We start from the raw sequence: 14,938 nt of genomic DNA, 5'->3' as shown, positions 1-14,938 counted from the left end.
TTATGCAGGCTTTCTGTAAGTTTTTAAATGTTTACCCACACTAGACCCTTGGGGACCGATTGGATTTAGTGGGAACACCCTAGAAGACCTGGAGTAAAGTGGAACTTGGTCTCTCAACTAGTTGGGTTGTCCTTGGACAAACTGCTTGGCCTCTGTAAATCTTCTGTCCTTATCTGTAGCATAGGGGTGCTAATTAGCATTAGCTCATTGTTGGGAGGATTAAATGAGAACACCCCTGTGGAAGGACTTAGAGCTTCCAGTAAAGTTTGGAGTTAGAGAGGGTTAGCAGGCTTTCATTTGCTTCCACTGAACAGTTACATTTTTTTTCAGCAGTTTAATTTGCTGAAACTGGCATAATAATGCCTCCTTGATTAGGTTGTTGGGAGAAGTAAAGGCAATACAAGTTAGGTGCCTGGTATGCTTCGTCAGGGTGACAAAACGCTGTAATTTGGTCATTTGTGATCACGTCTGCTGCTGCATAATGTCATGCACTGGTGGGACTCTTTAGACAGCTAATTGTTGATAAATTCTTCACAGTGAGGAGGATTTAACCGATGTTTCTCCCTCTAGAGTGTAGGGAGGTAGAGAAATGGGTGAGACTGGAAGGGTGGGAAGGAGAAGTCTGGCTACTTGTATCTTGGCCTGGGGATTTGTTTGGAAGATGAATTACCCTCTGGTAGTTGTGTACAGTTTACAGGTCAGGGATACTTCTAGCTGCTGACAAGTTAGTTTTTTAAAAAAATATATCCCCTAGGAAGACTGTAGTCTGAAAGAATGAGAACCGTAATTGGTGGATGAGCCTGGAGAGTTTGAAAGTAAGAGAGAAAGGGAAGCATCGAGGGAGTTGGGGCAGGGCGGGGGGGAGAGAGAGGGAGAGAGAGAGAGAGAGAGAGAGTGTGTGTGTGTGTGGTGTGTGTGTGTGTGTGTGTCAAGGTGATGTGCGAGAACAACACGGTTCTTGTGTGGGTTGTAATTTTTTTTTTTTTTTTTTTTTTGAGACAGAGTCGCACTCTGTCACCCAGGCTAGAGCACAGTGGCACAATTATGGCTCACTACAGCCTCGACCTCTGGGCTGAGGTGATCCTCCCACCTCAGCCTCCTAAGTCGGTGGGACTACAGGTGCACACCACTGCACCCAGCTAATTTTTATATTTTTTGTAGAGATAGTTTTCTCATGTTGCCCAGCCTGGTCACAATCTCCAGGGCTCAAGCTCTGCCCTCCTTGGCCTCTCAAAGTCCTGGGATTGCAGGCTTGTGCCACCGTGCCCAGCCCTTGTGTGGAATTTTTTAAAAATCCTGACTTATCCCCTTTTATTTTTGAGACAGAGGTTTGCTCTTGTTGCCCAGGCTGAAGTGCAATGGCATGATCTCAGCTCACTGCAGCCTCTGCCTCTCAATCAAAGTGATTCTCCTGCCTCAGCCTCCTGAGTAGCTGGGTTTACAGGCATGCGCCACCATGCCCAGCTAATTTCATATTTTTAGTAGAGACAGGGTTTCTCCATTTTGGTCAGGGTGGTCTCAGACTCCCAACCTCAGGTGATCCGCCCACCTCAGCATCCCAAAGTGCTGAGATTACAGGCGTGAGCTACCGCACCCAGCCTATCCGCAGTTTTTTCTATGATTGCTCACATGTGACATGGCTTGTTTTTCTTCTAGGATGTTGAGAAAGAGAAGGAAACCCACAGTTACCTCAGCAAAGAGGAGATCAAAGAGAAAGTTCATAAATACAACTTAGCAGTCACAGACAAGTTGAAGATGACCTTGGTAAGTACCCACAGTACTATTTGGGTTGACACCTGTCAAAAAACAAATATGAATTGTTGGTACTACAATCTATAGTTCTAAATATCTGAATAACATTTGTAGAAGGGTAGTAGTCACGGTATACAGAACAGGAAAATGCAATGTTTCTGTGACTTTCAATTTAAAGCTGTATTGTGAAGTAACTTTGTCTCAAAAATTGGTTGCTGGGTTAACCTTAAAAAAGGGAAACACTTACAATTTTATTTTAAAAGATTTTGTGACCCACCCCTCCTTTCTCAAAGGATTTTTAGCATCATTGCCTAACATACAGAAATAGCGACTCAGATTCTAAGAAGACCTCAGGTAAGGTTTTTTTTTTTTTTGAAACAAGATTTTGCTCTGTCACCCGAGCTGGAGTGCAGTGGCACAATCACCGCTTACTGCAGCCTCGACCTCCGGGCTCAAGTCATCCTCCCACCTCAGCCTCCCGAGCAGCTGGGACCACAGGCGCTTGCCACTAATTTTTGTAGTTTTTTATAGAGACGGGGTTTTGCCGTGTCACCTAGGCTCATCTTAAATTCCTTGGCTTAAGGGATCTGCCCACCTTGGCCTCCCAAAGTGCTGGGATTACAGGTATCAGAAGCCCGTAAGTTTTTGTCTTGTACAAAATAAGTATGGAAGTGTCAGGGAAAGGATTTTGAGCCCATGGATTGGAATATAGAGGTATATAATAGGACAGTTTTCTCTGCCGGTCATTAGTGTAAGACGAGGTACTTAATACTCAGTGTCTTTCACGTCGCCATCGCAGGCTTCCACAGCATTGCACCACACTGTTTGAAGCATGCAGAGTCGGTGTACAGGAGGGAGAAAGCTCAGGGCCTGGTGACAGGGAAACAAGAGCTGACAGTAGAGCTGGAGTATTCATGTTCCTTTAAACTTAGCTGGCATCTAGGTCTCGCCTACCTATTGGGTGGCCCGCCTTCTTCACGGCACTTGTCAGCCCTTGGTGCCAGTTTCCAGGGCACTTGGACCCCTGTCTTTCAGTCTGTTTACTGTGAACTGACAGAGTTTGGCAAAGGACAGGGTGATTGGTTTAAAACAGGCCCTACCGAATCCGGTGATTCTTGGGGAGGAGCTTTCAGATAGAAACCCTCGTGGTAAAGGACCCCTCCCTGGTAGAACTCCTCCGAAAAGAGGGGAGAGGAACAGAGAATCCCAAGGTAACTCTTCATCGTTCCAGCAGCAAGATTTCGTTTTCAAACACATTTTTTCATCAAAGGAGAATTCCACTTGCTTTTTTTTTTTCTTTTCCCATAGAGACTAAAACAGATACAAATTATCCATATTATTTTAAAGATAAAAATTTTAGGCCGGGCGCGGTGGCTCAAGCCTGTAATCCCAGCACTTTGGGAGGCCGAGACGGGCGGATCACGAGGTCAGGAGATCGAGACCATCCTGGCTAACACGGTGAAACCTCGTCTCTACTAAAAATACAAAAAGTAGCTGGGCGAGGTGTCAGGCGCCTGTAAGTCCCGTGCTACTCGGGAGGCTGAGGCAGGAGAATGGCGTAAATTCGGGAGGCGGAGCTTGCAGTGAGCTGAGATCCGGCCACTGCACTCCAGCCCGAGCGACAGAGCGAGACTCCGCCTCAAAATAAATAAATAAATAAATAAATAAATAAAAATAAAAATAAAAATTTTAGGCTGGGCACAGTGGCTCACACCTGTAATCCCAGCATTTTGGGAGGCTGAGGCGGGTGGATCACTTGAAGTCAAGAGTTGGATGGTGGCTCACACCTGTAATCCCAGCACTTTGGGAGGCCGAGGCGGGTGGATCACGAGGTCAGGAGATGGAGACCATCCTGGCTAACACAGTGAAACCCGGTCTCTACTAAAAATACAAGATTAGCTGGGCGTGGTGGCAGGCGCCTGTAGTCCCAGCTACTCAGGAGGCTGAGGCAGGAGAATGGGGGTGAACCCGGGAGGCGGAGCTTGCAGTGAGCCGAGATTGCGCCACTGCACTCCAGCCTGAGCGACAAAGCAAGACTCCATCTCAAAAAAAAAAAAGTTCGAGACCAGCCTAATCAACGTGGCAAAACCCCATCTCTACTAAAAACAGAAAAATTAGCCAGGCGTAGTGGTGGGCGCCTGCAGCCCCCACTACTCAGGAGGATAACTTGAACTCAGGAAGTTGAGGCTGCAGTGAGCTGTGTTCGTGCCACTTCACTCCAGCCTGGGTGAGAGAGTGAGACCCTGTCTCAAAAACAGAAAAAAAAAAAAAAAAAAAAAAAAGAACAATTTTCAATTGGGATTTCAATCAGTTGGGATTGGAAATTGATCTTGCGGGAAGGAAGAAAAATAACACACCATAAATGTAGTTTTAAATGTTCTACTTTAACTGCGGCATTTATATGTAACACTTGACAGTTTGTTTTAATAAAACATTACAGTAAATCTTTTCTAAATATACTGTTTTTGTTTGTTTGTTTTTGAGATGGAGTCTCACTCTGTCGCCCAGGCTGAAGTGTAATGGCATAATCTCGGCTCACTGCAACCTCCACCTCTGGGTTCAAGAGATTCTCCTGCCTCAGCCTTTTGAGTAGCTGGGATTACAGGCGCCCGCCACCACACTCAGCTAATTTTTTTTGTGTGTTTTTAGTAGAGATAGGATTTCACCCTGTTGGCCACGCTGGTCTCAAACTCCTGACTTCCAGTGATCTGCTTGCCTCGGCCTCCCAGAGTGCTGGGATTATAGACATGAGCCACTGCGCCTGGCCCCAAATATACTGAATAGAAAAATAAAAAGTGAAGACCAAACTGTTATTACTGTTTTTGTCAACTAAGAAATGGTAATTCTGCCATCAGCAAAGATAGTTGATTTTAAGATCTGTACTGTGAAGTATAGTGGCTTGAATTTGTTTTTTGTTTTTTGTTTTTTGTTTTTTGAGACAGAGTCTCGCTCTGTTGCCCAGGCTGGAGTGCAATGGCGTGATCTTGGCTTGCTGCAACCTCCACCTTCTGGTTTCAAGCAATTGAATTTGTTTTTAAAATGCTGCTTAAGAGACCTGAAATGCATCCCATGCTGCATGGCATATATGCTGTGTTAAAAAGTTTAAGCAAAGTTAGTAATTCAGTGCAAATGAATACAGCCACTAGGAATGAAAATAGCCTGTTTTCTTACTGTCTCCTCATTGTTGACTTTGGTATTTCAGAGCCCTAATTGTGACCTTCCTTTTGCATATAATAGTCGCCAGTTGAGGATGTTGTTTCCTTTGAGCCTGTAGCCTAGACATATCCCCCAAGCTTTAATAAGTTTTATGGTTTGGCTAGCATCTGCTTCATTGGATTGTAAGCTCGCAAATGGGCCCTGACCTTTTGCCAGTAGCTTCAGAGGTATGAGTCTGGGGCCAGCAGTCGGCCACAGCATCAGGAGGCTTCTTCAGTTGCCACATCTGCCCTGCAGACCTTGCCTCTGGAAGCACTTTGCCTGGTGTGTTAACTGCCCTCTGAGGTCATTCCCTTGGGGGCAATCTTTAGTGAAGTTTTGCCACAAACCTCCAAGAGAAGAGAACAAAGGAGTGTTTCACCTTCCCGTTTTGTTTTGATATGCTCCTTCCCTCAAGTGCCACCATCCACCCAGCTAAGTGTGTGCTTCTCTCCCTGCTTCAGAATTCAAATGGGATTTACACTGGCTTCATTAAAGTACAGATGGAACTCTGCAGACCTCCACAGACTTCTCCAAATTCTGGAAAACTCTCTCCCAGTAGCAATGGCTGTATGAATACACTTCATATCAGCAGCACAAACACTGTCGGGGAAGTGATCGAGGCCCTGCTCAAAAAATTTCTCGTGACTGAGAGCCCTGCCAAGTTTGCACTTTATAAGCGTTGTCACAGGGAAGACCAAGGTATGCTGCCAGCTTAAAAGGAAAATGGTCTGTGCTTCTACTTACATCTGCTATTCTCATTAGCAGAGGGAAGACTGGTGGGTCTCATCCATGTCAATTGTGTAAGAGCCTGGAGTCCAATGCTGGAAGCCATGGTGATCTTAGCATACACTTAGTGCTTCCTGGCTGTCCACATTTTTGAGTTGGACAGTTGTGGGTCTGAGGAGCTTGGAAGCATCCATATGCGATGGGCAGTTATGGAGTATTTTGTGTTGTTGTTGGGATGGGGCGGGGGCTGTTTTTTGTTGTTGTTAGGAGTGGCTTTGATTTAAATTTTCTTTAGGACACAAAAGAGTGCCTCTGTGTTTAAAGTTTTCAATAGCACATTCCACATTTGTTGTGCATCGGTACATGGAGTGGTTTGGTGGACCTGTGCTGAGACCTTGTGACTGGGGAGGCACATGTGCATCACAGCACATTTCAGCGTACTGATAGAAATGGCCCAGCCCTGGGCTCTCCTGATTCCTTAGCTTGTCTCACTTGGTGTTACACCGAGACATTTTGGTACTCTGCCCCCCAGAGGCTCATAAAATGAGTGAATAACATTTTGATCTAGGGTCTGACTAAACTTCATATCCACATTCAGGGGATAGAAAGAGAATATTAAATATTATATTACTGTATGAAACGGAATGAGATATTCCAGGTCAGGCAGTAACCAGAAATTGATACCAGTGGTGGACAGTAGTGATTCAGTGATTCACTACATGCGATTTGAAATTGGGGTGTGTGTGTGTGTGTGTGTGTGTGTGTGTGTGTACAATAAACTATTGAAGCTTTCTTTAGTTTTTCTGGGTAAAGCCTCATGTAGCTATAGAAGAAAATATATTAACCTTTACAGGATAGTAATGTTCTTCAGTTACACAGGATGAAACCCAGCTCATTGCTGAGTATGCAGACATCTTTTTAAAAACATACCATGGGGCTAGACCCCGTGGAATACAAAGATGAACAGACCAGGGTTCCTACCTCCAGAGGTCACTAGCTTAGTATTGTGGGGGAAGTTTATATCTACAGGGAAATTGGCAAGGCAGTGCATCTGGAAGTGCCACAATAATGTAGAGAAGCTCGATGGCATTTTTATCTGCCAGTTTCTTTGCCTGCTCACCTGGACTTCAGCTGTACAATCTGAAAGTAATAGTGACTTGTTGAAATATTACCCCCATGGCTGGCAAATCCTTTAACATGATTGGCAATGTCACTGTGTGTGTCTAGCATGAGACATGGCTGTGCTTGAAGCTACCAGAGCTTATATTCTGATTGCTCGGTTTGTGGCTGCTAATTCTTAATCTGTAGAGAGATTTGCTTCTAGAACTCTTGTTTTTATGTTCTTTGGATGGCATATACATTTTTTAAAATTTGTCTTTTGTTTGTTTGAGACAGAGTCTTGCTCTGTTGCCCAGGCTAGAGTGCAGTGGCACAATCTCGGCTCACTGCAATCTCCGCCTCCTGGGTTCCAGTGATTCTCCTGCCTCAGCCTCCCAAGTAGCTGCAATTACAAGTGCCCACCACCATGCCCTGCTAACTTTTGTATTTTTAGTAGAGACAGGGTTTCACCATGTTGGTGGCCAGACTGGTCTCAAACTCCTGACTTCAGGCAATCCGCCTGTCTCGGCCTCCCAAAGTGCTGGGATTACAGGCGCAAGCCCCTGGCTTTGGTTTTTGAGACAGCGTCTTACTCTGTCGCCTAGGCTGGAGTACCATGGCATGATCATAGCTCATTGTAACCTTGAACTCCTGGGCTCAAGTGATCCTCAGTCTCCTGAGTAGCTAGGACTGTAGGTGGGCACCATTATTATGCCTGGCTAATTAGAAAAAAAAAAAATATATATATATATATATATTTTTTTTTTTTTGGGGGGGACCGGGGCTTTGCTATGTTGCCCTGGCTGGTCTTGAACTCCTGGCCTCAAGTGATCCTCCTGCCTCAGCCTTTCAAAGTGTTGGGATTACAGGTGCGAGCCAGCATAGCTGGCCTATTTTTACTGTTTTTAAAAGAGTTGTAGACCCGTTTTTAGGTTGACTGTTTTCTTTTTTTTTCTTTTTTAAAAAAAATTTATTTATTTTTTGAGACAGAGTTTCACTCTTGTTGCCCAGGCAGGAGCACAATGGCACGATCTCAGCTCGCTACAACCTCCACCTCCCAGGTTCGAGCGATTCTCCTGCCTCAGCCTCCCAAGTAGCTGGAATTACAGGTGCCCACCACCACGCCCAGCTAATTTTTTGTATTTTTAGTAGAGACAGGGTTTCACTATGTTGGCCAGGCTGGTCTCAGACTCCTGGCCTCAAACTCCTAGCCTCAGGTGATCTGCCCACCTCGGCCTCCCAAAGTACTGGGATTACAGGCGTGAGCCACCATGCCTGGCTCTTATCTCTGTTTTCTAAAAGGAAGGGCAGAGCTAACTATAAGCGTATTTTGGGACTAATACCTATTAAAATTTATTCTTGAAAATAATTTCCTCCTTAATCAAGGCACAGTTTATATTTGAACAGAAACAGAATAGATTTTATTCCACTGTGGGCTACTGGTATTAAATAATAAGATGAGCCAATTGGTGACTTAGAGACTAGGGTAACTTGAATGGTTACCTTGATCTGGAGGAGGGGATCACAATGGGGAAGTGGTCTCAGGAATGGCTGAATACTCTGTAACATGCTGCTTGTTTCCTTACCCAGTCTACGCCTGCAAGCTCTCAGACCGGGAACATCCACTCTACCTGCGTTTGGTAGCAGGGCCCAGAACAGACACGCTTAGTTTTGTTCTTCGTGAACATGAAATTGGAGAGGTGAGTTATTGTTCACTATTGCTTTACACTGTACAGAAAGCTGGCCCTATTTAATTGCAGTAGCCTAGTGACTTGGCTATTGATGGGGGATGGGAAGAGAGGCGAGTTGGAGGGCAGGGAGAGGGAGAGAGATTTTGAATTGTCAGAAATGAACCCAAAGTTAGCCTACAATGTCGTTCTCTTATAACCTTATGTTATTAGTGTGTCAGAGATGGGAGAAAATAAATTTTTTTTACTTGATCTCCATCCAGAGAGTCATTTTCACCCCTTCCCACCTCTAAAATACTCCAGTCCAGCTGAACTTTGAAAGTTGACACTCACCATGTGTTTGCTGCTAACAAAAGTCTCCAGGCTAATTCCCTTCTAAAGGAAATAAAAGGAAATTTGATCTCTTTACCATGGAAGACATTTAGCTTTCTAGAATCTTTTTTTTCCCCTTTGCCCAGTCAACTGACTAAGAAATTATGTTTCCATGTGCATCATTTGCCATGTTGTCTCCAGGGAGGATTGTATTTAGCCAGTTCAGTAGAAGAAAAAAAGCACTTGAGCCTGCCCTCTAGATCAAGTGTCAGCTTTAAATGACACTTGAGCAAATCCCAAGCTCCTGTCCCAGTCTTCTGTCTGGAAACAGGAAATGGTATGAAATGTCCTACATGGTGCAGTTGACAATAGGGTTTCTAGGTTAAAAGTTGGGAAACACTCTGTTTCCTACTGTTTGTTAGATTAGTAGCATGACCTCAGGTAAATCTTCTCATCTTTTAGTCTTTAGTTTTAAAATCTGTTGAGTGGGACTAAACACACTTTACAAGATGGCTTTGAGTCACAATTAGAAATGTATACATGGAAGTGAAGGGAGTTTTAGGAAGACAGTGGTTTTAGATGTTTTTGAAGTTTCTTTTGATTCTGGTGTTTTGAAGCTTTTCAAGACATTCAGACTCATTTTGGGGAGAAGGCAGGGTGCAGAGTCTGACTTGGCTTTGCAGTTGGGCAGCATTCCCTCTGCCAGCTTAAGCCAGACACATGAGCATAGTCTAGTCAGTGTTTTATTTTTCTTGTACTTAGTGTTTTAAGTAGCAACTAGAACTACACTGGGCAAGAATTTTATTCACTTAGTTATTTTATTTTATTTTAATTATAATTAGAGATGGGGTCTCGCTACATTGCCCACGCTGGTCTCAAACTCCTGGGCTCAAGCGATCCTCTCTCCTCAGCCTCCCAAAGTGCTGAGATTACAGGTGTGAGCCACTGCACCTGGCCTTAACTTAGGTTTGAAATTGACTTCACATTGGGTTTTATTGTTCTGGACTGCTGTACTGGACTTCTGTATGGTGTTCTTGTTTCTCAGTTATCTGAGGAAAACTGAACTGAAGGAAGAAATTTCCATAGCTGTTAGGGGGTGGGAGGGATATTTATATGATGTCTTTATTTTGGAGACTTCAACATAGGTGAAAGATAATCTGTTGAAATTTTAAAAATTAACAGAATATTCTAACGTGGAATTTTGCTCTCCTCCTCCATGTTGCTCATTTTTGTTTGAATAACCAGCCTAAACTTATCTCCGGGAATTCTTCTACTACTGAGCCCACTTGGTGGATTTACTTATTTTTCTCTATTTGTTTGTATTTGGTTATTTTGAACCTTTTCTCTACACCATCAGACAGCAATTCTCCACCAGGATCCAGGGCCCCCTTTGGGAGAGGAGGATGTGTTTGGAAAAAACCTCCTAGATGATGCTAGATACCCTCCTTGACATTCACTGCTTCTATTTTTTAAAATTTGTTTTAATTGTTTTTTTTTCTTTTTAAAGAGACGGGCTTTTGCACTGTCACCCAGGCTGGAGTGCAGTGGCACAATCATGGCTCACTGTAGCCTCAAACTCCTGGGCTCAAGCAGTCCTCCCACCTCAGCCTCCCGAGTAGCTGAAACTACAGGAATGTACCGCCACAACCAGATAATTTTTAAATTTTTTGTAGAGACAGGGTGTCACTATATTGCCCAGGCTAGTCTCAAACTTCTGGCCTTGAACTTCTGGGCTCAAGTGATCTCCTGCCTCAGCATTCCAAATGCTGGGATTATAGGCATGAGCCACCATGCCCAGCCTAAAAACTTATTTTGTGCCTGCTAAATAAGTACTAGGAGCTGTTAGGGAAACAAGGCTCAGAGCCTCAAGGCAAGAGATAAACTCTAAATAGGAGAAGTCTGGCAGCTGTGGTAAGTTGCAGGTGAGATAGATACTAAGCAAATAGTTGTAATTTTAAAATCTTGGTTGTGATGAGGGCTCTGTGAAGGCTTTTGATACACTTAGTCCCAGGTGGGAAGAGAGGGGAGGAAGATGTGGAAAGCTGCTTAGAGAAAGTAGCTGTTAAGCTGAGATGGGGAGGATGAGTAGTTCATAGCTAGGCAAAGCAGAGGAGGGGAGAATGTGTGCTACTTGGGTAGAGAGTGAAGCTCAGTGAGAGAGAGATGGGGCAGGAGAGTTTAGAGTCTTTCAGACTTAGCCTCAGCAACTAAGGGGAGTCATCAGATGGTTCTAAGCAGGAGAGAGTCTTGGCCAGATGTGCATTTTACAAAGGATGTTCTGTTGGGGAACAGATCAGGGAGCATAACAGCCAAGTGAGGAGGCCAGGTAGGAAGCTGTCCCAGCGATGCAGGGATAGATGATGGTAGCTAGCACCAAGGGGCCATACCGAGGGAGAAAAGGCTGAGTGGAGAACTTGAGGTTAAGATGGAAGGAGTGTCGAGTTGTGTTTAATGCTGCTGGGGGTCAAATCAGATAAGGACTGAAAGTGTCTAATAGACTTAGGGATACAGAGGCCCCTGGCTTTTAGGGAGATAGTCTTGAACAACAGTGGGAGGAGAGGGTAGGAAGGTGATTGGTGTGAGCTGAGGTGGGAGTGGGAGTAGAGGGAGTCCTTAGGCTGGCAACACCCCAGCTCTTGCAGACCACACCTTCTGCGGCCTGGGGCTGGTAGGGGAGGGCAGCCGCACCTCCGGGAGCTCCCGGTCGGCGTTCCTAAGTCTGACTGATCATTAAACACCTGGCGTTTTTCTTCCTTTGTTTCCTGACAGTGGGAAGCCTTCAGCCTTCCAGAACTACAGAATTTCTTGCGTATCTTGGACAAGGAAGAAGATGAGCAGCTGCAGAACCTGAGGAGGCGCTACGCAGCCTACAGACACAAGCTGCAAGAAGCCCTCCGCGAGGTGTGGAAGCCTGATTAAAGGGGGGCTCCCTGCCCGCGAGGCCCAGTGCGGGGACCGATGTACAAAACAACAGCAAGTGCCTCTCTTCTCAGAGGGCTGCTGTCTTGCCCCTCTATGCTAGGGTCTTCCCCTTTCTATCTGTAGATTTTGTTCCCCAAACCTGGTCACACAGCATCCTGCACCTTAGCGTCCCATGTAAGGGACGCTGCAAGCTTATTGTTCAGCACCGCAGTGTTACCTCTTGGCAAGCTGTGAACCTGTAGCGTCGTCAGGAGCATTCGAGGGTGCTTGGAAGCATGAACTCTGGGGGTGTTTTTTTTTTTTTTGGTTGTTTTAATTATGTGATGATGCTGTTAAGCTTACGGATATGCTGTTGATGTTTTAAAAAGCTTAACTAGGAATCTTTCTGAATACTTGTCCTATTTTGAAACTACCTGTCTGGTTTTTGTTTTGTTTTCTTTTCTTTTTTTAATGTCAGATGAATCATCCATGTGAATCGAAAGGCACAGGAATCTAGGAACTCTGAGGAATTTATTGTGAAGGATTTTGTTAGGGGTTGACACAGAAAGGAAAGTGTAAGTTTGGAAGAAGGCATGTGGGGTGGTGGCGAGCACTGCGGGCTGTGGAAGGTGACTTGGCTTTTCAGTTAGGGGTAGTGGAGAAAGGGGTAGTTGCTTGTAAATGAGTTAAAAGCATTCAGTGTGGAGATGTTAAACTCATTTTAGGATCGCTTGGTTTCCTATGTGGGAACAGAGCCAGAGGCAGGAGCTAAACCAAAAGGAGGGCCCTATGAACTCTGCAACCAACCGACCAGAAAATCAGGCAGGTGGAGACTGCCGACCTGAGCAGAGGTAGGCCTCACACTGGACCTGATCCTCTTCATTCTGCCCCTTTTGGAGTGGAAGGTCTAATTGGTGTAGCTGCTGTGCATAGGCAGGACAGTGACCGTTCACTAACTCTTGTTAAGTTACATACAGTATATAATTTTCCTCCCCCAGGTGGTTTTCGAAGTTGAGATGGAATTCGGGTAGGGGCAGCTGTTTCTCCCTTGATTGGTAGCTAGGATATTTATCAAGTAAACTTTTGTGACAGTCACCGCCTTCCCTTTTATTCCTCCTTTCCTTTTCCTTTCTTCCTTTTTTCTTTCCTTCCCTTCTCTTTCCCACCCTACCTTGTTCCTTCCCTCCTTCTCTCCCCCCCACTTTCTTTTCTACATTGAAATCTGTTCTTACATAATATAGAACAGGGCAATTGAATGAGGACCCAGATCTTTAGTTCTAAAGGGCAACTTGACTGTGAGTAGGAGGGCCCCCAAGAAAAGGAGGAAAGTCCACACCCAGCTAACCACACAACAGGGCTTCATTATGGAAATATTTTAACAAAAGTACATGTTATTACCAACCAAAGAAATGCATGTGCAATACAAGCCTTCCTTAAAACAGGCTAAATAACCTCATTTTATGCAGCAGTTTAATCTGAGAACAGAGGGAAGGGTGTGCAGTGGTTCCAGAGGGGCCTTATATTCTATTTTTAGTCTAGATATTTTTTGTTTATAAATTCCCAAGGAATTGTTAACACTTTGGTGACACCTAATGGATTCTTTTTGAAATTCCAAGGTGCTTCAGTTCTTTGCCTAAGTGAACTGTGCCTTTTATTGCATTTCTGTTCCTCTCTTGGTGGCTCTTCTGACTTCTCGGAGAACACCCATCTTGTTGGAGGCAGACCTAAGTTGTTACGCTGTGCCACACAATCTGCTGAGACAATCAGATCTTCCTAAGCATTTAAGGAAATTTGAAAAAAACAGAATTAGCAGCTGTCAAATATGTATGGCACATCTTGTTTAATTTTGCATGTAACTTCTCTTTAGTACATTGATGAGGTTTTAGTGACATTATCATCCAACACTTTACCTTTATTGTTCAGGGAATGCCTTCATGATTTTTTTTTACTGGTTTTACTATTCAGACTGAGGCCTGGGTTTGAGTATATTGTTATCACCACCTGATTTTTTAATTATTCATCCCAGTTAACTTATATTTTGTGAAGCATTTGTTTCTCAGATTAAGACACTGTTAGAACCTAAAGTAGTAGCTTATGGGTATCTGTGAATTTTTTTTTTTTTTTTACTTGAAGTAGATTGTCTGAATAGGCATCCTCATCTGTATTTATCCAGAACCTCGCTCACTGTCATGTGCACTACAGATTGCAATTTGGAAACTTACTGTATTGAAATTCTGTCAGTTCATGGTTCTTGAAGACTGAAGTCCTTTCCCAAACACTGGTTACTGCAGCAGCATTTTTAATGTGTAAGTGAAGAAAAAAGGCCACTAAGGCCGAAGATTTTTTAAGAACCATTGTGCAAATCGTTATGTTCAACTATCTAAGCTTTGCTGTAATACTGTTTTCTCTTCAATATGTGATGGTACAGGAAAGATGTTAAATGAAGGGGGGTAGTATTGCAGGAGAGCATTTTAAATGGCAGAAGTAAAAAGTTATAATATTTATAATTTTGATGGGTTTAAGCTTATTTTTGTAGGGAAGATTTTTCCTCCCTAAAATTGTTTCTAGAATGGCAAAATTGTTTCCATTATTAAAAATTGAAGTTATTAGTTGATGTTTGTGTGTGTTTATTTATGATAATATGCTAGATTTAAAAAGGTCACAGGAGTGGGCTGAGCTGCTTTTGCAGATACGCAGGGACACATGCTGGAATGCAACAACTTTACTAAGTTTGGGTGGGTCATATTTATTCTCCCAGATGTCATTTTCTCTTTGCCTTATCCTCTGAGGAAAAATAACCTTAAGCTCACACCGCATATTCCTATTTTATTTAAAACAATTGTTTTAATTTTTGAAATATACACATTTAAAAGTATAAAAAGTATGCATAAGAGGGAGGCCGAAAGTGAAAAAATAAAAATAAAAAAGCATGCGAACAGTTGACAGGATTATTATATAAAATGGACAACCCATGGCCATTACCAAAATAGAACCCCGTCAGTTCTTTAGAAATCTCCCTCCACCCCTGTTGTTGGCCTGAGGTCTCCTACCCCTGAAACACACCATTTCAACATAAAGTAGTGAGTATTTGTATTTTTTTGGTCACCGTGACTGCCTTACACAGATGGGATGGAGAGTGTCTGGGGAACCCGCAGGGATGATGGGGTTCCGCCCTGTGCGCACCTGCACTTCGTCTTTGTCCCATGGTATTCAGCTTCCATGCCTGCTGTTGGGAGTGTTTTTACTACTACACTGCCCCCTGG

The 14,938-nt window shown here is 43.9% G+C and overlaps 1 protein-coding gene across 1 annotated transcript in view; it reads left to right on the top strand.

The window, feature by feature from the left end:
- The window catches only part of RASSF3 (Ras association domain family member 3), an 88,006-nt gene extending 73,717 nt beyond the window's left edge, over window positions 1-14,289 (top strand). The window contains exons 2-5 of the mRNA XM_033221391.1: window positions 1,657-1,764; window positions 5,412-5,649; window positions 8,365-8,474; window positions 11,544-14,289. Coding sequence (XP_033077282.1) covers window positions 1,657-1,764; window positions 5,412-5,649; window positions 8,365-8,474; window positions 11,544-11,693 — 606 coding nt within the window. The 3' untranslated portion in view covers window positions 11,694-14,289. The remainder of the gene's footprint in view (window positions 1-1,656; window positions 1,765-5,411; window positions 5,650-8,364; window positions 8,475-11,543) is intronic.
- The last annotated feature ends 649 nt before the right edge of the window (window positions 14,290-14,938 follow it).

This window comes from Trachypithecus francoisi, unplaced genomic scaffold (assembly GCF_009764315.1).
Source record: "Trachypithecus francoisi isolate TF-2019V2 unplaced genomic scaffold, Tfra_2.0 Lachesis_group11, whole genome shotgun sequence".
In the NCBI taxonomy this organism is placed as follows: Eukaryota; Metazoa; Chordata; class Mammalia; order Primates; family Cercopithecidae; genus Trachypithecus; species Trachypithecus francoisi.
Note: the sequence above shows the minus strand (reverse complement) of the source record. Positions and strands in the feature narration are given on the sequence as shown.